Genomic DNA, 26,506 nt, shown 5'->3' with positions numbered 1-26,506 from the left:
CCAAGAAGGAATGGGTTCCCAAGTCTAGGTCTGCATACTTCAAAGGACAACAGGTAAGTACAGACATAAGGTAGGTAATACATGTATTGCCACTTCATATTCCAACATATACTTGTATTAATTTACATTACACTGCCACCCACTATGTCACACTTACTATGTCTCTACATACACATAAATACACTATGCCCACTGTAATGTGACACATAGATATACATTAAATCTTAAACCAGGACCACTGTAAAAGTGTAGAAGGTGCTATTCCACCATTTTACAGTCTTTTACATTGGTTTTAACAAAGCTACTTGTGTTAATTAAAACTGACGCAGCACCTCTAAATTTTGATGCATCACTGAAGTTGCAACATTTGTGAGGCCAACTTCAGCAATGCGCCACTTTTGGGGCTGGTTCGTTAAGGCAAAGTTCCCACAGATGCGTGAGTATTTCTGATGCACCTTGAGGCCTTGCACCATGGTGACATGGCGTTGTAACGGATTCCTGCGCAATGCATTATTTCTTGTAAATATGCCCCCAAGTTCACTTTATTCATCGAGAGTTACTTGTTTATGTGCCCTGTCGGAGAAAGCACCACCGCCAAAAATACCTTTCACAGATCTTGGTCCAGTATTAGACTATAGTCATCAGTTATTTTTATTTTCTGTGTAACGTTTAGATTTGGATTACATGACACAATATGCTGTTACTGCTGTCTCATTGCAGAACACAAGGTGATAATGCGTTATGTAGAAAGATGGTTGGTTGGCGCAGTAAATTAAAAACTCCCTGCTAAAATATGCCCTGATCTGCAGGTCACAAGACTGAATGTTGGCATTACTGATCCAGCCTTCCATATTTCCAAGTTCAGTCAATTCATTACCATTCAATTAAGTAAAAGTCTGTTATCCACAGCACTTAGTAAAAGTGTGGCATGAAGTCCTCTAAAAAAAGAATGCTATTTTTGTAGATTGCCAGAGCACTACCAGTGTTGCATAGTTAGGCAAAAGACAGGGGCAGCTCTTCGCGAAGGCGAAGGAACATTGCCCCCAAGGCTAAGCCAGGAGCTGAAAGATAAAACAATATTTAATTATGGTTTTATCTTTCTGGTGCTGGCTTAGCCAGAAGCATATTAAGGAGGGGCGGGCTGGGCCACGGGAGGTGGGAGAGGAGATGAGGAGAGAGTGCACCTAAGTGAGCATGTGTGTTTGGCCGTCTGTCTCAGGCTGGCCAAACACACATGCGCACTTAGATTTCTCTAGCCTGGCTGGGTTGAACAGCCAGGCTGGAGAAACTGCACAGACCCCAGGGTTGTGTCTGAGTGGCAATTGAAGCTGCTCAGACCAATCCTGACGCTGCTTTCATGCTAGGTTTATCATGAAAGCAGCGCCTGGATTGCTGGGGAGCCTGTGCTGGCGTCCCAGTGAACGCTGGGACATCAGAAGAAGAGGAGCAATGAGCGAGACAGCAGGAGACAGTGGCGACAGGAAGAGGTACTTAAAAAAAAAAATCATAATTTTATTTACCCCAACCCCCACCGTCCCTCGTCCTCCCCCTGCCGGGCCCTCCCCTTGAGATTTGCAGCAGCCGCTGCTGGTGAAAGATAGCAACAGCCCACTTATTCTGACGATCTGGAACTGTCTGCAGCCCTCTAAGTGTATGTGTGTCACTGTGTGCAGGAAGGCTGCAATCAGAGTGACCCGGAAAAGCCACCAGCAATGCTGGTGCTACAGAAGTAATTAACAGCACCTCACTTGATTCTGGCTGGACCAGGGCCCTCTCGTTAATGTTAGAGGTAAAGGGGTCATAAATGGTAAATGCCTGGCTCCCGCACGCATGCTCCTCCACCTGTGCTGTCATCAGCTCTGGCAGCCAGCTGCATTACCACTTCTAAACAGGCAGCACAGGGTAGAGTGGCAATGAGAGCTGTCACTGCCATCTTCGGAGAAAGAGACCATAGACACTATGTCGGTGTATGGTAAAGTACCTACTCATCATACCTACTAAACCCATTCTGCAGGTCCTACGCGTGTTTTTACATTGGCATCCTTTTGCACACTGGACTTGTCAACTTAAACTTTTAGTTGTAACTACAAGCCAGAGGAGTGGACTCCATGGGGACCAGATGCATCTGGAGGAGGGAGCATCTTCTCTGATTTCAGTGGTCACGTAGTGAGTATTTTTAGAAAATGTAGCCGTGAAGTACATGTGCGAGGCCCACACAGTCCCTGAAAAATGAGTACTCAACGTAAGCAGATGTGTCCCGCTTTTTTATTGTGTATTGTATGTGATTGACACTCATTCTGCCGGTCCGAAGCATGTTTTCTAAAAATGACATCATTTTGCACATTGGACGTGTAAACGCAAAGTTTCAATTGAAACTACAAGTAGTTGAATCCAACGAGGTTTTGGTTTAAGTCAGAACACCCAGAAAATGTCTCACATGAGTCATGTGGCAGATAAACATAACAGAGAATGCCTTTTTACATTTGAAGGTGCAGGAGCACCAACTATATATTGGATACATTAGGAACATGAGGTGCAGTGACAATGGAAAAACGAAGCAAAGAGATGAGAAGGGCGGAGGATAGAACACAAGAAGGAAGTAAATATTGAGAGAGGGATAAGACAGAATGAAAAGAGTGGGTGGGAAATAAAGGGAGAGAAGGAATGGAGGTAGAGCATGAGAGATAAAAGGAAGGAGTATGTTGATAATGGAGAGACAAAGGAAGGGGAAGAATCTAGAGACAAATGAAAAGGGATGAGAAAAAGGGGTTGAGGAAAGGTATGGGTAGAAAGCGAGGGGAGGAAAGGCAAAAGGAGATGGGCGAGGGGTGTGACTGGAGGAGGAAGAGTCAAAAGGAAGAGATAGATGAGAGAGACAGAAAAAAAGTGAGGAGTGTGTGGAGGAGAGAGACGATGGGGAAGAGGAGTTTGATGGGAAGCAAAAGGGAATAAAAAAGGAGAGAGAACATGAGCGGTGGAAGAGGCTAAAGGAGAGAGACTGAAGGAGGGGGGTAAGAACTAAAAAAGCAGAGAAGTGAGGCAGATAAAAAGAGGAAGAGGGAAGGAGGGCAATAACAGAGGAAGAAGATAGAAGAGAGAGTAAGAACATGAATAAGTGTAGTGAAATGGGAGAACCGGCTATTGGTGGAGGGAGAGAGAGTGAAGGTAGTACGGTGGGAAGAGAACGTGTACAGGAAGGTGAGCACCAAGGGAGAGAAGGAGGAGTAAATGGCAAAGGGCGGTGAAGAGAGGAAGACAAAAGAGTGCTGGGAGGGTGCATTACATATATTACCTTAGTTTAGAGGACTGATGTTGAGGTGGGTAGTAGATGCAACATCCACTGATTCTGGGAGGAAGGGATAAATCTGGAGATAATCCACCAGTAGGATTGAATTAACTATGGGGATAAAATTGTAGAAGAAACGCTACTAGTAGACTGCCAACAGCAGGTTGTGCTGTTCTGTGTTCATGGTGCCAACTGCTCTAAGATGCCTCTATGCTCTTCCCTTGAACCTGGCGCTTATCAGATAGAGATGCAGCAAGAATGCTGGCTTGTTGCCCAAGGGATGCAAGTCAATCCACCCTGCGCCTCTGATATGCCACTATTTCTCATTGACTCAACTGTCCCAAGTTACTGAAGCCCATTTGAGGCCCTTCCTGACCATCACATTTCAGAAAATGGTCATTTGAAAATAATCTTGTTACACAAACACAATTGCCTTGTGTTCCACTTATGATAAAGTGCCACTCAACGTGTCACACACAAGGCATTGAATGTCACACATAAATGCACTGGAAATGTGGAAATGTCACACATAAGCCAACTGAAAAATTGTCAGCTATGAATAAAAATGCAGTGCTTCACCCTTTACTGTGCATTTTCACTTCCCCGTTAGTTTCTGGGCTTTGTTGCTTTATACCAGGCCATTACGACGATGTTTTTCTTTCTTCATCTGACGAGCTAAGGCCTACTGGCACTTCTCTTTCAGAGATTCCAGAGAAAGTGAATCCACACTCACCTGAATATTACTGAATCACAGTGACCGGCAGCTGATTTTATCAATTCACTGTCAGCGGGTTGGGATGGAGCCGGATTCCCATAACCTCCACTGGAAGGGCGAGGCTCTGATTTTTCACAGCCACTCAAGGTGCTGCTTGCAGAAGCTCCTCCAAGATTGGTGCAGGCCAGCATAAGGGGTGGGGCACAGGCTCATCTGCACCAGGGACTCAGGAGATTCCAATTTAAAGTATGCTCTGGCAGCAACTGCTCAGCTGATTCGAGTGATTAATCACAGATCCCGCCGAAATGCACCTTAAAATGCGTTAGTTTAACCCTCAATGTGTGACACTTGGCAGGGGTGATCAATCAAAGGTAACGGACAGCGGCACGCAACAACATTTGCCCCAAAATATATGGTAATGCATCTGTGAATCAGTCATACAAGCATCCAGGACGAGCTGAAGGTGCAGTGCCGCGAAGGTTTCCGGACAGTGTGATTTCGAGACATGGACCAGGCAACGGTGTTAATGGTTTTTGTTCCTCTTAATTTAAAAAATAAATAGTTTCATTTTACAATTGAGTTAGTGCTTGCCCTATTTGTCAACCATGTTTTTTCAATAATGCGAGCCAGCCAGTGTGCATGTGTTGAAGTTAAACACTGTTGAACAGTGAGAGGTAGAATTCATTGAAAACATAAAGAATTTGTTATAAAACACATTTTGGTACTTTCAGGTCCACCGTGAGCACTTTAGGGAGCCGAAGAAAGATATGATATGAGCTCCATTTTCAATCTATGGCCCAGATTTATACTTTTTGACGCAAACCTGTGTTAGCGCAGGTTTGCATCAAAAAGTATAGCGCCGTCTAGCGCCATTCCAGGATGCCAGCCGGGCTCCATATTTAAGGAATGGCGTAAGCCGGCGCTAAGGCTCAGTTAGCATCAAAATAAAGACACTAAGGCCCGTATTTATACTTTTTTAGCGCCGCATTTGCGTCATTTTTTGGATGCAAAAAGTGTGCACCGCTTTTCCGTAAAAAAACGATGCAAATGCTGCGCTAAAAAAGTATAAATATGGGCCTAACTGGGTAGGGGAGGCATAGGGCAAACCAGAGGTTGTGCGGGAAAGAATGGCGCTAGTCAGCTTAGAGTAAAAAAAATGACTGTAACCTGACTAGATGCACAACCCCCATGGACATGACTCCTTAGTAAAGACAGGAGTCATGCCCCCCAGCCCAATGGGCATGCCAGGGGACTTATGTCCCCTGGGCACAGTGGCCCCCCATGGCACTTTTAAAATAAAATCAAAAAACTTACCTGGACTTACCTGAGATGGGTCCCCCATCCGTAGGTGTCCTCCATGTATGGGTGGGTGTGGGTGTCCCTGAGTGCAGGGAAGGACACCTGTGGGCTGTTTCCATGGTCTCTGACCATGGAAAATGGCCCAAAGGTCCCCTAATGCCTGCCCATTCCCAGGTGTTAAATACTGGCGCTAAGCAGGCTTAGCACCATTATTTAAGGCCCTCCTCCTCCCGTCCGTGATTTTTGCACGGGAGGATAAATAAGGCGCAAGGGCCTTAAGAGTAATTTTTTGCCCGGGAACGCCTACCTTGCATCTCATATGGAGTTAAGTTTGCGCCCAAATTGCTTTAAAAAAATGACACAAATCCAGCTCAAACAGAGTATAAATATGGGCCTATGTATGTGATAATGTAGGGGGTGGAGGTGTGGTCTGGTCTCAATCGTCTGAATTTGGAAACTTGGTCATAATCTTTGCTTCGGCAAAACTGCAGGCTTCTGGGAAAACCACTTAATTTCATGTGCCTAGAATTGTAAATATGTGACAAGTAATGCAATTTGAAATGTGTGATATGTAATTTAAATGCCTAAATCCTTGTAAATCCACAACTGATGTGCACAATCTTTTATTGTTTCTAATAAATCACAATTAGTCTATAGCACCTCTTGGCTGTTCGGCGAAGTTTAAGCTGTATAAATGCACATACATGCATTAATTGTACTTTCGGGATTTGTGCTAGAAAGTGTATTGAAGCATACACCACATTTCTTATACAAGACTAACAGATAATAAAAAACAAAAAACGTTTTTGAATGCTTTGTACTTGGCACCCTAATGACTGCTTCGGGGAAACCCATTCTGCTGGTGTCTGCAGCATATGAAAGGATTCAGAAAAACAAAATAACAACTAACGTGTCTTTCAGAAAGGTCTCGATGACTATCCTAGCAGACTGCTCCACATGAAGCAGTCTGAATGGCCACAGAATACATTACCCTCATAGCTGTAGATGATACATTCCAGGTGCCCGGCAGAATGCGGATGGTCGTTCCTGTCTCCAACAGTAACCGTCAAGGTGTTGGTGGAACTCATGGGAGGATCCCCACTGTCTGTAATAACGATGGGCAGGTAAAAGGCTTTATGCTCCTCCCTGTCGAAGGACCGTAAAGCCATCAGCACGGCACTTCCATTGCCATAGTCCCTTAGGCTGAAATAACTGCTGTTGCCCAAGCCACTAAGCAGGTGAAAAGAAAACGGAGCTCCGTTGGCTGCACTGTCTTTATCTGTGGCGTGCATCAAAGCAGATGTTTCATTCATGTGCACAACATGTGGCGACGGTGTGTTCTCCCACACCACTGGACTGTACTGGACCTCGAACTCTGGTCCATTGTCATTTATGTCCTGCAGGGTCACAAAAATGGTGGTACTGCCCGTCATCGTTGGTTGACCCCTGTCAGTTGCTAGGACCACGAGGCGGTGTTGAAGCACATCCTCGCGATCCAGGGATTTCACAACCACAACATAACCGTCACTATCTATGGTGAACTGCTCTCCAGGATCTGTCTCATTAAGTATATGGTAGGAGAACATGCCATTGAGTCCAGAGTCCAGATCTACAGCAGAAAGGTGAACAACTGTGGTTCCAAGTGCCACATCTTCAGGCAGAGAAGCCACTTCATAAAATGGAGGGGCAAACACTGGTGCATGATCATTGGCGTCTTCCACGTTAATAGCACAATAGGCCAAGTTGAAGAAATCCAAGTCTTCCACTTTGACTGTTAAATTGAACTCTCTTTCGTGGGGCTTTTCATAATCTACCCTCTTCCTTAATCGGATGATGCCTCGCTTGTGGATCTTATCTGTTTCCATGAAGAACCTGCGATCCTCATCGCCACTCACAATGCTAAAAGTTATCATGGCATTTTCGCCTTCATCCCGATCGCTGGCAGACAGCACAGTAACTTGGCTGTTGATTCCTGCGCTTTCTGGAATAAACGCAGTATAGTATTTTTGTGTGAAGGTAGGGGCGTGGTCGTTGACATCTGATACCAAGATGGTGGCCGTCCCAGTTCCAGTAAGGCCCCCTCCATCACTGGCTTCTACCACCACCAGGTACTTATCGTGCTTCTCTCGATCCAAAGACCCCAGCACTGTGAAGATGGCACCAGTTGTGGGGTTTATCGAAAACAGGTTTAGGTTAATCTCATTACGGACATTTTGAATTATTCTGTAGGTTAGAATGGCATTCTTTCCAGTTTTTGGGTCATCAAGATCGGCGGCTGTCATTTCCATAACAGTGGTGTCAGCTGGAGAATTTTCTGGGACAGATCCCATAAAGCAGCCATCAGAAATACAAAGGAAAACAGGTGGATTATCGTTCACATCTCTCACTTCAATAATGACATCTGCAAAACCAGTTAATCCCTCGCCATCCTCATCAGTGGCTAGAACAAGGAAGCGCCATATTGCTCGCTTTTCCCGATCCAGCTTCTTCTGGACATAAATGTTCCCAGTGAACTCGTCGATGATAAATTCGCTGTTGGCCCCCTGACCATGGAGGGAGTATCGCAGAGCATTCTGGTCAGCTTCCCGATCGGGGTCTGTGGCTGAAACCTGCAATAAACAAAATGTAAAATAGCATTAAAAAGCTTACATGCATGAATGGCAGGTAACAAGTATATTTGTTTTGCCTTTGTTTACTGAAGTGCTGGTCAGTCACTCTCCTCAGGGTCTGAGGGCCCTTATTCTGTTTGGGAATAGTGCAATCTCCACACACTTGACACAGTTTTTACTACAAACCGTTAAGAAAACACATTTAAAATAAACTATTGAGAATACATCAAAAATAAATGTTCAAGTTGTTAATAGTGACAAATATAACATTTTTTAATTCTAGGCCAGAGATGGTCTACTATGGATAGTGAATTTATGTTTTCTAGGATTGCCAACTCAGTGAGTACCACATCCACTAAGCTCCTCATTACAAGTTTGTCGAAACAGAGTGTGGTATTTGCCACAAGTGGTAAATACCATTACCCCAGGGTCAGGCATTTACCACCTGGGGTAAAGTCCTCATATTCTAAGTTTTTAAGAAGAAATCGAGGCATAACATGCAGAATCGAATTTTAACACACCAAATTCCACTTCTGCCTTTTTTCCCAGCCTTTCGCCCCCCAATACATTTCAGTAGATTTGACCTGCCCGAATTAATCAGGGGAAAACTGCAAGGTTGTGATAATTATCACACAACTCATAATTCTGATCCTTGTGTAAATACGTGTTTGCACAGGGATTGTAAATTAGCCCTGAACTCGGAATGAGGGCCCGAGTACCTTATTTTAATTTGGGTCATCAGGGCTTGAGTCTCTAACTTTGAAACTGAAGACTCAATTATTTTTGCCGTTTTTGAAAGAACATTCCTCTTTATGTCCTTTTCCCGTTTCGTTCCTCAGAGCAGAGTAATGGCATATCGTCTCCTCCACCATCGTACCACGGAAAGTGACCTCCCTACTCCTCAATCCTTTCACTAAATGTTCCCCATTCCCACTCTTCTCACACTGCCCCTCTTTCCTTCTGACTCTGTTGCCATCTTGCTTGCCCTTAGCACTTAGACCCTTTCTATGAATTATTGGACTGGCTCTTTTTGCTGCTTAATCCTTCACTTAGCCACACTTGACATGTAAGGCCAACGTCCTCCAGAAATTGTTTCAAAGTGCATCTGCAGCGTTGTTTCTATTCGCATGGGTTTCATATTGTTTTTTCACCCCTTTCAATGACTTGTAGAGTTGGTAACTCAGTACCAACTCATCAATTGGGATAGTCTTATGCAGTTGTGAACTCACTGAGCCTAGATTTAAGGGAAAATACATATACCTCTATACGCCGGGCTCCGGTGTGCTCCTTCTGATTCTACAGTTTGGTGCCTGTGCCCTTGGCTACGTTCATAAACCATCTAGCAGGAAATATTAATACAGTTGTATAATTTATTTTGCTTTTTGGAAATAGTATCTTCAATATGAAGCAATGACTAATGCGGCTGATGTTTGTCCCCCCCTCCCATGTTTCACATGCAATTCAAGGGTTGCCAAACCTGCATGCCTCAGTTGATTGTCAGCAATATATCTATATGAAATGGATCCCAGGAAAGGTATCAAGTTAGATTGTGCCCTTTTTACCAAACATAAACATACTGAAATAATCTTTGTGGCCAATTCTGTATAGAGGTGATGCTCAAACCAATGAGTAAGCCATTTGGATAGGGAGGCGCACAAGATGTCTTTGCCATTGAGAGGGAATCAGACATCTCAGGAGTTCAGCGTGAAGTATAAAATCTTTGCTAGCTGTATTCTGCTCCCAAGTTCCTAGCAGCCTTCCCAAGAGCTGGAGTGATTTTGCACCACTCTCAAAGAGCCACAGTTAGCCTCAGCACTATGTCTGACAGGGTTTGAAACCATTTGCCAGTCTGTTATCATTTCAGGGCCATGAATGTGGACTGAAAAATCTCTCTTCATAGATAGTGAAGAGCCGGTAGCAAAGCTCACTGTGTTAAGGGCATAGTCTGTAAATCTTTGTGTAATCTGCGGCTCAGGGATTTGATTTCCAGCAAGGTAAAGTCAGCTTTTCTTTTAGAGATCAATAAAATGAATGACAATAATTTGGATTATAATACTTATTACTGTAACATCGAGGTGCTTCTAAAATTTGACGTGGGCACTAGACGAGTGGCAAGATTAATCCAGGAGTCTCTGCAGATCTGTAAGGTTGAAAACACACAAAGTCTATAGATGCTATCATTACATTTGTATATCATGGAGGAGGAAACGTTTGGGAAAGCAACTGATGTGATACTCTCAACCCTCCACTAATACTACTTCTGGGACTGGGCTTTAGCGCCAATGCTTTCCAATAGAGACAACATGTATCCCATATCTAAAGAAAATGGATAAATTCATCAGAGTATTGACAGAAAACCAAATGCCTTGAAAGCTGAAACAGCAATGGAGCAGATGGAAGAATTGAGCCATGAAAGCAGACATCAAATTCTGTTATCTTTCAAGCTATACCAGATTCGTAAGTGGCCCTTGAAGCAAATGTATACGAAATCAGTGCTAATTTGACTCTCCTGAGACAGGGCATGGAAATGTAGTAGAGAGGGTTACAGAAGCTGAGGAACAGATATCAGAGCATGAAGACACTGTGAAGGAGCTCAAATACATGACAACACAACTCACTGGTGACTCAAAACAATTGACCCACCAAGTAGAGGATGCCGGGGGGCCGATCCCACAGAAATAATTTGGCCCATATTTATACTTTTTTAGCGCCGCATTTGCGCCGCTTTTTGACGCAAAAACGGCGCAAACTTATAAAATACAATTGTATTTTGCAAGTTTGCCCCGCTTTTGCGTAAAAAAATGACGCAAATGCAGCACTAAAAAAGTATAAATATGGGCCTTTATGTTTTGTGGGCTTCCCAGTAGGAGTTGGGGGCACAGATCCAAAGCATTTTATAACTACATGTTCTGAGATAATTGTCTCAAAAGAGGACCTGTGGGAGTGCTTTGTACTTGAATGAGCCCATAGGGCCCTAGGACCAGGGCTGCGAATGGCCATTCCAGCCTGACCAATAATAGCACACTTTCTCAATTTTTTGAGTCTGAAATTTGATCTTTTGCAAGATGAGAGCACAAGTGAGGTAAAATATGTCTCCTATAACACACTGATGGTCCCTGACTACACAAGATTGTTTAAAAAACAATGTACGTCATTTGACCTGGTCAAACAAAAAATGCTAAACTCAAGGTAACATCTCAGTCAAAATCAATATTCACTGATGAAAACCATTGTTCAAGTCATGTGCATTCTTCATTTAAAGAAGTGACTTATCTGGATTTTGAATTCCAACTGTTTTGAACTGTCTAGTCTTTTAACTGCAATAGCTATGATAGTGACTACAGACCAACATGTTTCACTTCTTCCAGATTTCACCACTTCTGAGAGGAATTATAGACCCTAATTAGGCCTATAACCTGACTCAGGTGAACAGAGCATTTATCAGCAAGCACCAATGCCACTAGCTAACACTGTTATCTTCATGACTTGGAATAGATGGGTAGCTTGTAGAAAGGGATGCTCTGCAACGTGACCGTTTAATTATAATATTGAAATTAAATCCATAAGTAACTTTCAAACTAGATAAATTCTTTCAAGATTGCACTTTTTTACTCATTCTGAAAAGTACAGTTGTCTTTGATGTTCCTTTTGAGGTTGGTTCAGCATAAACTGCTGAACATGCAGTGTTGCAAACCGAAAATTGTTACTTTATCCAAGGTAGTAAAAGCACAGCAGTCTCCATGAAAACATACCTGCAAAACGAGGACGGGCAAGTCAGTCAGCTCCTCTAGGACACTGTCGTGATACTCGTTCAGGGTGAATACGGGTGCCTCGTCATTCTCGTTCATCACATTGATGATCACCAGAGTCTGGTTCTCCCACTTGCCATCGGAGGCCACCAGGCGGAGCTCATAGCGCTGCTCCTCTTCATAGTCTAGGCCCTGTGTTATGAAGATTGTTCCCACTTCTGGTTCCACATCAAAGGTACCTTTGGAGTTTCCATATGTGATTTGATATCTGAGTTTGGCATTAGCCTCTGCAGAGGAACAAAAATATAGACAAAGTTGGCGAATCACTCACATTGACACCACAACATATATCATGTTTTGCTAGCTATCACAGAAAAATAGTAACATGTCTTCAGTAAAAAGATAATTCTGTACAAGCAATACACATATTTCAAAAGTACTAACAAGAATTTGCAATAGTGACAGCATTTTGGGAGATGCATTATAATGCAAACTCTGCATCCTTTGCCACAAATCAACTCTGGAGCACCTTGTCACATACAGACAGTTACTTTTATGGCCTGGTTCCATCTTAAGTTGACCAGTCACATATCGTGCTATGGTAATGTTACATTTAGTCAACCCTTAATGTGGTAGTTACTCTGTACTTGTTGGGCAGATTCATCCTGTGAAGGCAAGTGGCTTTGGGAGTCCGGGTTCTCTGTGTTGTGCTGTCAGCGCAGGTTGCTTCTTCTCAAACAGGCTGGTCCTGTGCGTCTTGGGATTTTGCTTTGGCACCCTCTTTTCTGTACCCTCATGGAACGTAAGTGCTACGTGTTCAGTGAGGCATAGAGTCGATTTATAATCCGTTCACACAGATCCCACTTAAGAGGTGGCATCAGAGGTGCAGGGCTCAGCCTTTTATATACACCTAATTGTAAATAGGAAGAGTCGCAAGTTAAGAGCCCTTATCCGTTTGCCACTGAGTGAATCCTAACAGTACCACGTTAACATTCAGTTCGAGAGGGGCATTTAGAGTGGATACTACCATCTTCTGAGTAGGTTGAGATCATTTTACGTTCGGAAAGGCTGTTAAGACCCGATGGAAGATTAGTTTAATGTATTTCATACATCACTAACTGAAATTACGCACAGTTGTAAATGTTCATTTTTACTGACAATTTTGGTAGATGAGGAAAGCGAGTAATGAGAAGATAAAGTGCAAAGCGGGGCTGCTGAGTTAGGGCTGAGGCCTTTAAATGTCACAGTCACCAACCAGCTACTACATAAAATGTTGCTTAATTTGTCACAATCAGATCTGTGACATTTTGTGGGTAAGTAGCGTCCAAAAGCCCCTCTTTTACGAGCGGTGTACATTCCTTATCACTTACCACGAGCTAGTAAAAAAATGTTAAGTCGGGGAACAATTTTCGAGATGGGCTTGTCAACAACGTGAACCAGTAACTGTCGATTCTTTGTGCTATTTGTTTTTAAGAAACCAATAAAACCATTAAATAAATGTAACCCAAGGCAGCACTTTTTTACATTTATTCACGTAGAAGTGTCAATCTGTCCACGAGGCACAGATTGAAGGAGGAATCACAGCCTGCTGAGAGTGGGATGAGGCCCACAGTTTAGACGACGACAATACAGCCAGACGCATGATATCATGATGTCATATCATCAAACACTTGAAAATGTTTTACCGTTCCTACCTTCATCCTCGTCATTCGCTGTCACGGTCATAACTACGTATCCGACATCCTTGCCTTCCTCCACACTAACCTCATACACAGACTGGGGGAATGCTGGAGCATTGTCATTTACGTCGCTGATGAAAATCCGGACATAGGCCGTATCTGAAAAAGACGACAGCAGCTTGTACCGTGCCCGCAGACACTTACACAGGTTTGTGAAGAGTAACAAAGTTATCAATCTTAAAACATTACAAGAATTGGCAAAGCCAACAGGTCTCGCCTTCACAAGAGCTATTGGCTTGGCAATGTGTTTTTGCCATGCTGTACACCAGTTTGGCTGCTGCTAAGCATGGCTAAAAGTTAGCGGCGTGGTGTGTCAGAGTGGAGTGGGGGAGTAGTATTGTAGAGTGGATTTGTTGGAGTAGAGGGAAGTAGAGTTCAGTGGTTCTGTGGGATGAATTGGATTGAGTTAATTTGATTGAGTGGGGTGGATTGAATTGAGTGGGGTGAATTGGGTGGGGTGGATTAGGTGGGGTAGGGTGGATTGAATTGGAGGGAGATGGATTGGATTCAGTGGGGTAGATTGGATTTCGGTAGACTGAATTGGGATGGGTTTGATTTAAGTGGATTGTATTGGAGTGGATTGCATTGAGGTGGGGTGGATTGGAGAGGGGTGCACTAGATTGAGTGGGTGGATTCGATGGAGTGGGATGGCCTGGAGTGGGGTGGTTAAGTGGGGTGGAATGGAGTCAGGTGTAATGGAATGGAGTGTGTGGGATTGGATTGGCGTGGGGTGGGGTGGAGTCGAGTGGATTGTATTGCAGTGGGGTGGATTGGAGATTGGGGTGGGGTGGGGTGGATTGGAGTGGGGTGGACTGAAGTGAGATGGTTTAGAGTGAGGGACTGGATTGGGGTGGAGTGGAGTGGACTAGATTTGAGTAGGGTGGATTGCGGTGGATTTCACTGGAGTGAGATGAATGTGATTGGTGTGGGGTGGATTGGATTGGAGAGAACTGGATTTGAGTGGGGCAGACTTTCAGGAGTGGGTGTATTTTTGGAGTGGGGTGGACTGAGGTGGATTGGACTGGCGTGGGGGTGACTGGCTTGGAGTGGGGTGGACTGAAGTGAGATGGTTTAGAGTGAGGGACTGGATTGGGGTGGAGTGGAGTGGACTAGATTTGAGTAGGGTGGATTGCGGTGGCTTTCACTGGAGTGAGATGAATGTGATTGGTGTGGGGTGGATTGGATTGGAGAGAACTGGATTTGAGTGGGGCAGACTTTCAGGAGTGGGTGTATTTTTGGAGTGGGGTGGACTGAGGTGGATTGGACTGGCGTGGGGGGGACTGGCTTGGAGTGGGGTGGATTGGACTAGAGTGGGGTGGATAAAGGTGGTTTGGAGTGGGCTGGATTGGATTGCAGTGGGCTGGATTGGGTTGCAGTGAATCGGATTGGGGTGTGGTGGGGTGGATTGGACTGAAGTGGGGAGGACTGTGGTGGACTGAACTGGAGTGGGGTGGATTGGAATGGAGTGGGGTAGATAGAATTGGGCCATATTGAATAGGAGTGGGTGGATTGTAGTGAGGTGGATTGTTTTGGAATGGAGTGGGGCAGATGTTTTGGACTGGAGTGGGGAAGAATGTTTTGGATTGGAGAGGGGTGGACTACGTGGATTGCATTGGATTGGAGTGGATGGAATAGTTTGGGGTTAGGTGGACTGAATTGGATTGGGGTAGATTGGATTGAGGCGGATTGCAGTAGAGCAGATTGTTTTGAATTGGAGTGGATCAGATTGGAGTGGAGCTGATTGGATTTAGGCAGATTGTTTTGGATTGGAGTGGCGCAGATTGTTTTGCACTGGAGTAGGACAGATTGTTTTGGATTGGAGTGGGGCAGAATATTCTGGCTTGGAGTGGGGCTGATTAGTGTTTGGCAGATTCTTTTGGATTGGGGTGGGGCAGATTGGAGTGCAGCAGATTGTTTTGGATTGGAGTGGAGCAGGTTGGAGTGGGGCAGATTGGAGTAGGGCAGGTTGTTTTGGATTGAGTGGGGCATATTGTTTTGGACTGGAGTGGGGCAGATTTTTTTAGATTGGAGTGGGGCAGATTGTTTTATATTGGAATGGACAGATTGTTTTGAATTGGTGTGTGGCAGATTAGAGTGGGGCATGTTTGGGATTGGATTGGGGCAGTCTGGGATTGGAGTGGGGCAGATAGTTTTGGATTGGAGTGGGGCAGATTGTTTTGGATTGGAGTGGGTGATCTGGAGTGGAGCAGATTGTTTTGGATTGGGGTGGGGCAGATTGTTTTGGATGAAAGTAGGGCAGATTGTTTCGGGTTGAGTGGGGCAGATTGTTTTAGATTGGCATCGGGCAGCTTGGAGTGGGGCTGATTGTTTTGGATTGGAGTGGGGCAGACTGTTTTAGAGTGGGGCAGATTGTTTTGGTTTGGAGTGGGGCAGATGGTTTTGGATTGGAGTGAGGCATATTGTTTTGGACTGTAGTAGAGTAGATTGTAGTGGGGTAGATGGTTTTGGAGTGGGGCAGATTTTTTGGGATTGGAGTGCGGCAGATTGTTTTGCATCGGAGTGGGACAGATTGTTTTAGAGTTATATTGGGGAAGATTGTTTTAGATTGGCATGGACCAGATTGGAGTAGGGCACATTGTATTGCATTGGAGCGGGCAGATTGTTTTTTTATTGGAGTGGGGCAGGCTGTTTTAGATTGGGTTGAGGCGGAATTCTGATTGGCATAGGGCAGATTGGAGTGGGGCAGACTGTTTAGGACTGGAATGGGGCAAATTATTTTTTATTGGAGTGGGACACATGGGACAGACTGGAGTGGGGTAGGAGGACTGGAGTACAGTATATTGGAATGGATTGGGGTGAGTGGTTTGGTTTTTGAGTGGAGCGGATTGGATTGGAGTGGGCTGGATTGAGGCATACTGCACAAGTTATGTGTTAAAGCATAAATTAGAAAATTACACATTAGAAAGACAGAATGTTGCTTTGCAATATTTAGAACAAGACAATAGTCATCTTTTGAGAACAGCACCCAAGAACATAAACAAAACATGAGGGCGAAGTAAGAGAAGAAGACTTGGCAAAATAAAAGAAAAGAGTTAACTATCAAAAATAAAATGTAGCAATTTTAGCAATTTAGTTTGTCTTGCTGGGCATGTTTATTGCCAGTCACAACACTTCTGTTTGCAGGGCACTAGAAGTTAAAAAGAACAAAATAGTACCTCAGTCACGTTGGGAGCAGCGGATGAGCACTGATTAGGTTGGATCAATCAGGGCTAGGTCACTGCTCCACACAAAGGAATAGAAATGATGTTTGCCTTGCAGTGGTGAATTACGAGGCTGTAAAGAGTGCCCCGCAAGCAAACAAATGGTAAGCAACAGGCGGGCTCCAAGCCCTTCACTGTACACAACAGAGTCTCTCGAGAAAGACTCATGTGCTAGCACATGCACTCTTATGCTTGACCCTAAAAATTGATGTGCTACACTCTTATAGGAGAACTGAGGTAATTTTTCGATAGCATTCAGTGAATGTGCAATATGGTTGTGGAATTATAAAATCATGTTGAAGTAAGAAAACCAGCTACATAACTGGTGTTTCGCCAATGTAAATATGTGAAATTAGTTAGATGGCCTAAGCCTGTTTCCTCGTATTGTGTGCTGTGTCTATTTGCAGCACTGCACTTCCATCACAACAGCTACCTCACCAATTCAAAACATCTGTGAAAATAAAAGTAATACTGGGTCTGGTAGAGCCGTTTATGTCCTCTCCCTTGTAAGGGTGCCCCCCCATGAATCCGTCTTTGAAGAGAAGTAGGATAAAAGTTGGGCCTACTTGTCACTGCCACCAAGAACAAGAAAAAAAACAACCAAAATGCAATTGGGAGAGAAAAGATGAAGTTTCTAGATCTAACTATTTGGCTTTTCTGCAGCGTGTTCTCAAAATTTTGCACAATACTTTCAGTTAAACACAGGCTCAGAAGAATGGCGGGGCATGTTGTGGAGAGCCTAAAGGGTAGTGATCAGGAGTGGCATTATATCTATAACAACATTTTAAAAACCGGAGCTGCAGCAGAGAACCACTGCCCTCGACCTTGAATTATGGGAGCTGCACTTAAATTTAAACAAATACAGATGAAGCCACAATGCTGTGGCAGACCTCACAGGGCCATTTCTGTGAGCGCAGTAATAAAACTGGTAAACTACTACATTAGTTAAGTTATAGAGATGAGGGGAGTAGACACATTACATAGAATGAAGATGCGAGTGGTTCACTCCTCATAACTCCCAAGTCTGTGGCGAATGCTTCTGAACAATACTACGAATCCCTGTATGTAGACTCTTGACCTCCACCATGTCCTCTATTTAATAGTCATGACCTTTTGTATGGCTCGCATTTTAGTTTCCATTTTAGATTCAACTCTTTAGGTTGACATCTCTTTCTCCTGGTGACCTCGTCCACACTTTCCTGCTAAAGTGTGAATGTGGTGTATGTGCATCTCTGATAGGCACTGGCGCCCTGTGGTCTGTACATTTAGCACCATGGTCATACATTTTAGAACACAATGCCATTGTTTTGCTTTTGTGCTGTGCTCATTAGGAAACACTTCATTTTAGCTATTCAAAATCAAGTGAGCTTTTCTGTGCCTCTGTCACAGTGTTAAGAATGGTACTTTATTATAGAAACAGCATCCATGCTAAAGCTTAGTGAGAGGAGCACTTCTATTCTGGGATTATCAGAGAACCTCTGCGAACTGTCACTGAGATGCAGCCCTGCTGAGTCTGACTTCCATCCTACCAGTGAGGATAACCTGCATTGGCTCTGACACTTAACTCCAAGGTGTGGGGGTTATACGATCCCAACTGATTTGGCAGAAGGCTACTCCCGCTCTGCTCTCTTTAGAATAGTAGTAGCTACAGATAGGAGTATTCAAACATTAGCAACAGTTACCATGGTTGAACTGTTCGTATTGTTTACCATTCTGATAATACTGATTACAATAGTATGTCTCATCTTTCTAATAATAGCAGCTCAATCTTTTAATGCAAGAATTCAATCCTTTCAAAAAATGTTTTGAAAACGCTTTTTCGTATCTTTCTTGTGGTTACCTTGGGCATGCAAGAGTGACCAACAAAAGGATTACACCTGATTCCATGGATTCCTTGGGAATCAAAGTGTCATGTGCTAGGTTGCCAACAACATCTTTAACCTGTTTAGTTACGGGTTGGATGCAGTACTGTGAGCTAGCCGAGACACACCAACCCTTACTGATGATAAATGTGGACTAAGTCTCTATAGTGTGAAGTTCATGTTGCCCTAATACACAGCCCTGCTATTTATAGGAACCATATAACAGACTCACATTAAGCCAGTGAAATACTCCGGAAGAACCCATTACCAATGAGGAAATTACAGAGGATGTTTATTAATTATCATCAGGTAGATCCTCTGGCCCAAACAGACTTCAATGGAGTTCTTCAACTGCCAATCTGACATATTGGTTAAACCACTGCTAGACTTTTATTCTGATGCCCAGAGCGAGGAAAATCTCTCTCTGGACCTTGAAGAGCCACTTCTAATGGCTATTCTGAAAGCTGACAAGTTAGCAAACCTTTGCAGCTCATATAGACCAATATCATTTATTAATACTAAGATATTAACCAAAGTACTCACAATGTGATTGACTTGGCATACATTGACCAAAGTGGCTTCATGCCTCATCGTCAACCAGATACAACATAAGATGGCCACCCGGCTTCAGGGACACTTAGCCATAAAGCTATTAGATTTTGAGAAGACCTTTGATGGCCTTTCATTGTATTATGTGCTCCCCCTCCTGGGAAAACCTTGGTTTATGGCTCCTCTCTTTGTCATGTATACAACTCTTACATAAACAGCATTGAGTCTTAGTGAAACTGTAAGTAATTCTTTCCACTCTATTCAAACTTAAAAGAGGCATGAAGCAGGCATGTCTGTTATCACCTCTGCCGTTTGCCCTGGTGGTGGAGTCCCTGGTGCACTTAATCAGATGAGACACTTGAATCACTGGCTCCAGATGGGCTGATAACTGCAATAAGATCTCCCTATATGCTGATGATCTCCTACTTTTTGTGGGTCAGCCTGAGAATTCTAGACCAATAAACATGGGGGCATTAGAAACATTTGGAAAGTTCTTGGGTTTGAGGATTAACTGGGGCAAGACAAGGCAATTTCCATCTGGTTGCGCAAACCAGACAGGAGCATGGACTGGACAGGCCAGGCTAGACTGATTGTCACACACACAAGGTTTCGCTGTTTGGCACTATAACTTGGAAACAATGTAACACAGGCCAGGTCAGCCAGTATCATAGCTCTAACGAGTGAAATTCATTAGGACACACAATGGTGGTCCTAGCTGCAACTATCACTGCTAAGACAAGTGGCATTAATTAAGATGGTTATGCTCCCTAAGATTATATTGATATAGCAGAATTACCCATTCTACATACTGAGGGCTACAACTGAATCCTACAAAAGCGCTGAATACATTTACATGGGGTGGTGGCTCCGATGAGTGCCCTTTAACAAATGTTGTAAGAAAACATATGACGGAGGACTGGCAATAGTAGATAAGGTGTCTTGTTACAGAGCATCAGGCCTCTTGATAGTGAACAACTGAATATATGGCTCTGCTGATGACCAAGTGTATTGACTGGATTAGTGGGCGATGAGAGAGAACCCCTGCTGCTCAATGGGTCATATTTATGATGGTTTTGTGTCACCCCTGCGCCACACAAGACACCACAAGGGAAGCGAGTCATGCAAGTCACGCAAAGACACTTTGCATTACCCTACATAGCTTGGTAAATGTGGAGTAACGCAAGCCAGCGCAAGCCGATGGCTTGCTTTACTCTGCCCCAAAAAGGCGTTCCCAAGCATTCACCCATGGATATTGGTGCATGCCCAGATTTACCAGGAGTGATAGATCTGAGAAAGAGTCAAAATGTTACACCTGTCCATGGGAGGCTTGGCAAGGAGGAATGAAAATGTCACTTACCCAGTGTACATCTGTTCGTGGCATCAGTCGCAGTAGATTCGCATGTTTTGCAATAGCTCGCCATCTGGTGTTGGGCCGGAGTGTTACAAGTTGTTTTTCTTCGAAGAAGTCTTTCGAGTCACGGGACCAAGTGACTCCTCCTTTTGTCTCCATTGCGCATGAGCGTCGACTCCATCTTCGATTGTTTTTCCCCGCAGAGGGTGAGGTAGGAGTTGAATTGTAGTAATAGTGCCCATGCAATGGAGTGACTAAGTATGCACCTATTTAAGGTTGAGATCATACATATATAAATAATTGAAGGTAACTTCCAAACTGCTACAGGCTCCCGGGGAGGCGGGTGGGCACATGCGAATCTACTGCGACTGATGCCACGAACAGATGTACACTGGGTAAGTGACATTTTCAGTTCGATGGCATCTGTCGCTGAAGATACGCATGTTTTGCATAGACTAGTAAGCAGTTATCTCCCCAAAAGCGGTGGATCAGCCTGTAGGAGTGGAAGTAGTCTGAAATAATGTTCTTAATACGGCTTGACCTACTGTGGCTTGTTGTGCGGATAACACGTCTACACAGTAGTGCTTGGTTAATGTGTGAGGCGTAGACCATGTGGCTGCCTTACATATTTCTTGCATTGGGATGTTTCCTAGAAAGGCCATGGTAGCACCTTTCTTTCTGGTTGAGTGTGCCCTTGGTGTAATGGGCAGCTGTCGTTTAGCTTTAAGGTAGCAGATTTGGATGCATTTAACTATCCATCTGGCTATACCTTGTTTTGATATTGGGTTTCCTGCATGAGGTTTTTGAAATGCAATAAATAGTTGTTTAGTCTTTCTGATGTTTTTTGTTCTGTCAATGTAATACATCAATGCTCTTTTGACATCTAATGTATGTAGTGCCCTTTCAGCTACGGTATCTGGCTGTGGAAAGAACACTGGAAGTTCCACTGTTTGATTTAGATGGAACGGTGAAATAACCTTTGGCAAAAATTTAGGATTGGTCCTTAGGACGACCTTATTCTTGTGTAGTTGTATAAAAGGTTCCTGTATTGTAAACGCCTGAATCTCGCTTACTCTTCTTAGGGAAGTAATGGCGATGAGAAATGCCACCTTCCAGGTTAGGAACTGTATGTCGCAGGAGTGCATGGGTTCAAAAGGTGGACCCATAAGTCTAGTTAGGACAACATTTAGGTTCCATGAAGGAACAGGTGGTGTTCTTGGTGGTATAATTCTCCTAAGGCCCTCCATGAATGCTTTAATGACTGGTATCTTATATAGGGAAGTTGAATAGGTAGTCTGCAGGTATGCAGATATTGCTGCAAGGTGTATTTTAACGGAAGAGAAAGCCAGGTTAGATTTTTGTAAGTGAAGCAAGTAATCCACTACATGTTCTGGAGTTGTGTGTAATGGTTGTATTTGATTAATATGGCAGTAGCAAACAAACCTCTTCCATTTACTTGCATAGCAGTGCCTGGTGGATGGCCTTCTGGCTTGTTTTATGACTTCCATACATTCTTGGGTAAGTTGTAAGTGCCCGAATTCTAGGATTTCAGGAGCCAGATTGCTAGATTCAGCGATGCTGGATCTGGGTGTCTGATCTTTTGGTTGTGCTGTGTCAACAGATCTGGCCTGTTGGGCAATTTGATGCAGGGTACTACTGATAGGTCTAGCAGCGTTGTGTACCAGGGTTGCCTTGCCCAAGTTGGTGCTATCAATATGAGTTTGAGTTTGCTTTGACTGAGTTTGTTTACCAGGTAAGGAAGGAGAGGGAGAGGAGGAAAAGCGTAAGCAAATATCCCTGACCAGTTCATCCATAGGGCATTGCCTTGGGATTGTTCGTGTGGGTATCTGGATGCGAAGTTTTGGCATTTTGCGTTCTCCCTTGTCGCAAACAAGTCTATCTGAGGTGTTCCCCAGAGTTTGAAATAAGTGTTCAGAATTTGGGGGTGAATTTCCCATTCGTGGACCTGTTGGTGATCTCGAGAGAGATTGTCTGCGAGTTGATTTTGGATCCCTGGTATAAATTGTGCTATTAGGCGAATTTGGTTGTGAATTGCCCAACGCCAAATCTTTTGTGCTAGCAGGCTTAACTGCGTGGAGTGCGTCCCCCCCTGCTTGTTTAGATAATACATTGTTGTCATGTTGTCTGTTTTGCCGAGAATGTATTTGTGAACTATTATTGGTTGGAAAGCTTTTAGTGCTTGAAAAACTGCTAGAAGTTCTAGGTGATTTATATGCAGTTTTGTTTGATGTACGTTCCATTGTCCTTGTATGCTGTGTTGATCGAGGTGTGCTCCCCACCCTGTCATGGAAGCATCTGTTGTTATTACGTATTGTGGCACTGGGTCTTGGAAAGGCCGCCCTTTGTTTAAATTTATGTTGGTCCACCACAGAAGCGAGAGGTAAGTTTGGCGGTCTATTAACACCAGATCTAGAAGGTGACCCTGTGCTTGTGACCATTGTGATGCTAGGCACTGTTGTAAGGGCCTCATGTGCAGTCTTGCGTTTGGGACAATGGCTATGCATGAAGACATCATGCCTAGGAGTTGTAGTACCCTCTTTGCGTGTATCCTTTGTGTTGGATACATGCGTTGTATGATGGTGTTGAAATTTCGAATTCTTTGTGGACTTGGAGTGGCTACTCCTTTTGATGTGTCTATTATGGCTCCCAGGTATTGTTGTACCTTGGGCGGCAGAATTTTGGATTTTGTGAAATTGACGGTGAACCCTAGTTTGAAGAGGGTTTGTATGATATGATTTGTGTGATTTGAGCACTGTATTAACAAATGGGCCTTGATTAGCCAGTCGTCTAGATATGGGAACACATGTATTTGCTGCCTTCTTATGTGTGCAGCGACTACCGCTAGGCATTTTGTAAAGACTCTTGGTGCGGTTGTTAATCCGAAAGGCAGTACCTTGAATTGGTAATGTATTCCTTTGAATACAAACCTTAGGTATTTCCTGTGCGATGGGTGTATTGGTATATGGAAATAAGCATCCTTGAGGTCTAAAGTTGCCATGTAGTCGTGTAGTTTTAGCAATGGCAATACTTCTTGTAGTGTGACCATGTGAAAGTGGTCTGATTTGATGAAAGTGTTCACTACTCTGAGGTCTAGGAATGGTCTCAGCGTTTTGTCCTTCTTTGGTATCAGAAAGTACAGTGAGTAAACTCCTGTGTTTATTTGTGTGTTTGGCACTAATTCGATTGCATTCTTTTGCAATAGTGCCTGCACTTCTATCTCCAGGAGATTGGAATGGTGTGTTGTCAAATTTTGTGCTTTTGGTGGTATGTTTGGAGGGAATTGTAGAAATTCTATGCAATAACCATGTTGGATAATTGCTAGAACCCAAGTGTCTGAAGTGATTTCCTCCCATGCTTTGTAATAATGACTTATTCTTCCCCCCACTGGTGTTGTGTGGAGGGGGTGAGTGACATGTGAGTCACTGTTTAGTAGTAGGGGTTTTGGGGCTCTGAAATCTTCCTCTATTTCTAGGGAATTGCCCTCCTCTATATTGTCCCCGAAAACCTCCTCTATACTGTCCCTGGTAACTGGACGGTGTTGCTTGTGAGGTGCTGGCTTGTGTGCTCTGACCCCGAAACCCCCCTCAAAAGGGCGTTTTACGGAATGTGCTGTAATTCCCTCTGCTCTGCGGGGAGTAGAGTGCGCCCATGGCTTTGGCAGTGTCCGTATCTTTTTTGAGTTTCTCAATCGCTGTGTCCACTTCTGGACCGAACAGTTCTTTTTCATTAAAAGGCATATTGAGAACTGCTTGTTGAATCTCTGGTTTAAATCCAGACGTTCGGAGCCATGCATGCCTTCTGATAGTTACAGATGTATTAATTGTCCGTGCAGCTGTATCTGCAGCGTCCATGGAGGAGCGGATCTGGTTGTTGGAAATGGTCTGTCCCTCCTCAACCACTTGTTTTGCCCTATTTTGTAAGTCCTTGGGCAGATGTTCAATGAGATGTTGCATCTCGTCCCAGTGGGCTCTGTCATAGCGCGCAAGTAGTGCCTGGGAGTTCGCGATGCGCCACTGGTTTGCAGCTTGTGCTGCGACTCTTTTACCAGCTGCATCGAACTTGCGGCTTTCTTTATCTGGGGGTGGTGCATCTCCAGATGTGTGAGAGTTGGCCCTTTTCCTAGCTGCTCCTACAACGACAGAGTCTGGTGGCAGCTGTGTAGTGATGAAAACCGGGTCTGTAGGAGGCGCCTTATACTTTTTTTCCACCCTTGGTGTGATTGCCCTACTTTTGACCGGCTCCTTAAAGATTTCTTTCGCGTGCCGGAGCATACCAGGGAGCATAGGCAGGCTTTGGTATGAGCTGTGGGTGGAGGAGAGTGTGTTGAATAAAAAATCATCCTCGACCTGTTCTGAGTGGAGGCTTACGTTGTGAAATTGTGCTGCTCTAGCCACCACTTGAGAATACGCGGTGCTGTCTTCTGGTGGAGATGGCTTCGTAGGGTATGCCTCCGGACTGTTATCTGACACTGGGGCGTCGTATAGGTCCCATGCGTCTTGATCTTGGTCACCCTGGCTTATGGTGGTGTGAGCTGGGGAGTGTGATGGAGTTCGTGCTGGTGAGACGTTAATCACGGGCGGAGGAGAGGGTGGTGGGGTAACTCTTTTCACCACTTTTGGTTGTGGTGTCTGTTCAGTCTGGAACTCCAACCTTCTCTTTCTCCTAATGGGGGGAAGGGTGCTTATTTTTCCTGTCCCCTGCTGTATGAAGATACGCTTTTGCGTATGGTCCACATCAGTTGCTTGTAGCTCTTCCTCAAACCTATGCTTTTGCATTTGGGAGGTTAGCGAGTGCTCTTCTGTATAAGAGCCTGAAGCTGGGTCGCTTGCAGTTTGTTTCGGCATCGAAACCCTGTCTGCGTGTTTTTTCGGCTCCGAGGTGACTTTTTTCTTTTTCGGGGCCGAAACCTCTCGGCGTCGATCTTCTTCGGTGCCGCTGTCTCGGCGTCGAGCCGTGTCCACACCGGCATCTCGGTGTCGAGGCTTGTCTCCAGCACTTTCTCGGTCCCGAGAAGGCTGCGTGCCGGTGTCTCGACCGGAGTCGGACGACCTCGGCACTGTTTGGGCCTTTTTCGGTGCCGACGGTCGGTCACCGAATTTATGGGTGGAGCCATGGCCGGATGGCAGTGGCGTCCCCTGGGCCTTGTAAATCTTTCTCTGTGTGGTTTTCGACGTCTTACTCACGGTTTGTGTATCGTCGAGTCCTTCGGAGTCCGATTCTTGGATCGAGAAGGTACCTTCCTCTTCCTGCTCCTCGAACTCTCGGTGGGCTGTCGGCGCGGACGCCATCTGAAGTCTTCTGGCTCGACGGTCTCGGAGTGTCTTTCGGGACCGGAACGCACGACAGGCCTCACAGGTGTCTTCACTGTGCTCAGGTGACAGGCACAGGTTACAGACCAAGTGTTGGTCTGTATAGGGGTATTTATTGTGGCATTTGGGGCAGAAACGGAACGGGGTCCGTTCCATCGGCGTTCTTCAGCACGCGGTCGGGCCGACCAGGCCCCGACGGGGGATCGAAAAACTATCCCGAAGGGCACCGGAGCTCTTCGATCTTCGATGCGGTGTGGAATCTAAGTACGCTGATCCCGAACGCAACAATACCGACGAAAATCTTCCGAAATTAGCTAATTTTCCGTTCCGAAACTCGGAGCGACAGGAACACGTCCGAACCCGATGGCGGAAAAAAAACAATCGAAGATGGAGTCGACGCCCATGCGCAATGGAGACAAAAGGAGGAGTCACTCGGTCCCGTGACTCTAAAGACTTCTTCGAAGAAAAACAACTTGTAACACTCCGGCCCAACACCAGATGGCGAGCTATTGCAAAACATGCGTATCTACAGCGACAGATGCCATCAAACATATGTTTATCTTCCGCGTTTGTTCCTCTTTATACATTTGGTGCATTCTAAAGAGGAAAAAGTCTCAGGGAATTGTTTTAGGGTGTGAAGGCATCCCTTCCTCCACAAACTAATCCTGCCTTCAACCTTAAAACGCAGGCACCCTTGCAGCATAGCACAAGGATGCCTGTGTTGCCGCTAGGCAGCAGTTTGTATGCTAGCACAGGCAGAGATTAGGAATGTGTCATATCATGATAGCTATGGCGC

The 26,506-nt window shown here is 44.7% G+C and overlaps 1 protein-coding gene across 2 annotated transcripts in view; it reads right to left on the bottom strand.

Moving 5' to 3' along the window:
- The window catches only part of LOC138282681 (neural-cadherin-like), a 380,719-nt gene that overhangs the window by 125,268 nt on the left and 228,945 nt on the right, over positions 1-26,506 (bottom strand). For both annotated transcript variants that reach the window (XM_069220493.1, XM_069220494.1), the window contains exons 16-18: positions 13,353-13,496; positions 11,662-11,945; positions 6,292-7,909 (exon numbers count right to left, since the gene is read on the bottom strand). In XM_069220493.1, coding sequence (XP_069076594.1) covers positions 6,292-7,909; positions 11,662-11,945; positions 13,353-13,496 — 2,046 coding nt within the window. The remainder of the gene's footprint in view (positions 1-6,291; positions 7,910-11,661; positions 11,946-13,352; positions 13,497-26,506) is intronic.

Source organism: Pleurodeles waltl, chromosome 2_2 (genome assembly GCF_031143425.1).
Source record: "Pleurodeles waltl isolate 20211129_DDA chromosome 2_2, aPleWal1.hap1.20221129, whole genome shotgun sequence".
Lineage (NCBI taxonomy): Eukaryota > Metazoa > Chordata > Amphibia > Caudata > Salamandridae > Pleurodeles > Pleurodeles waltl.
Note: the sequence above shows the minus strand (reverse complement) of the source record. Positions and strands in the feature narration are given on the sequence as shown.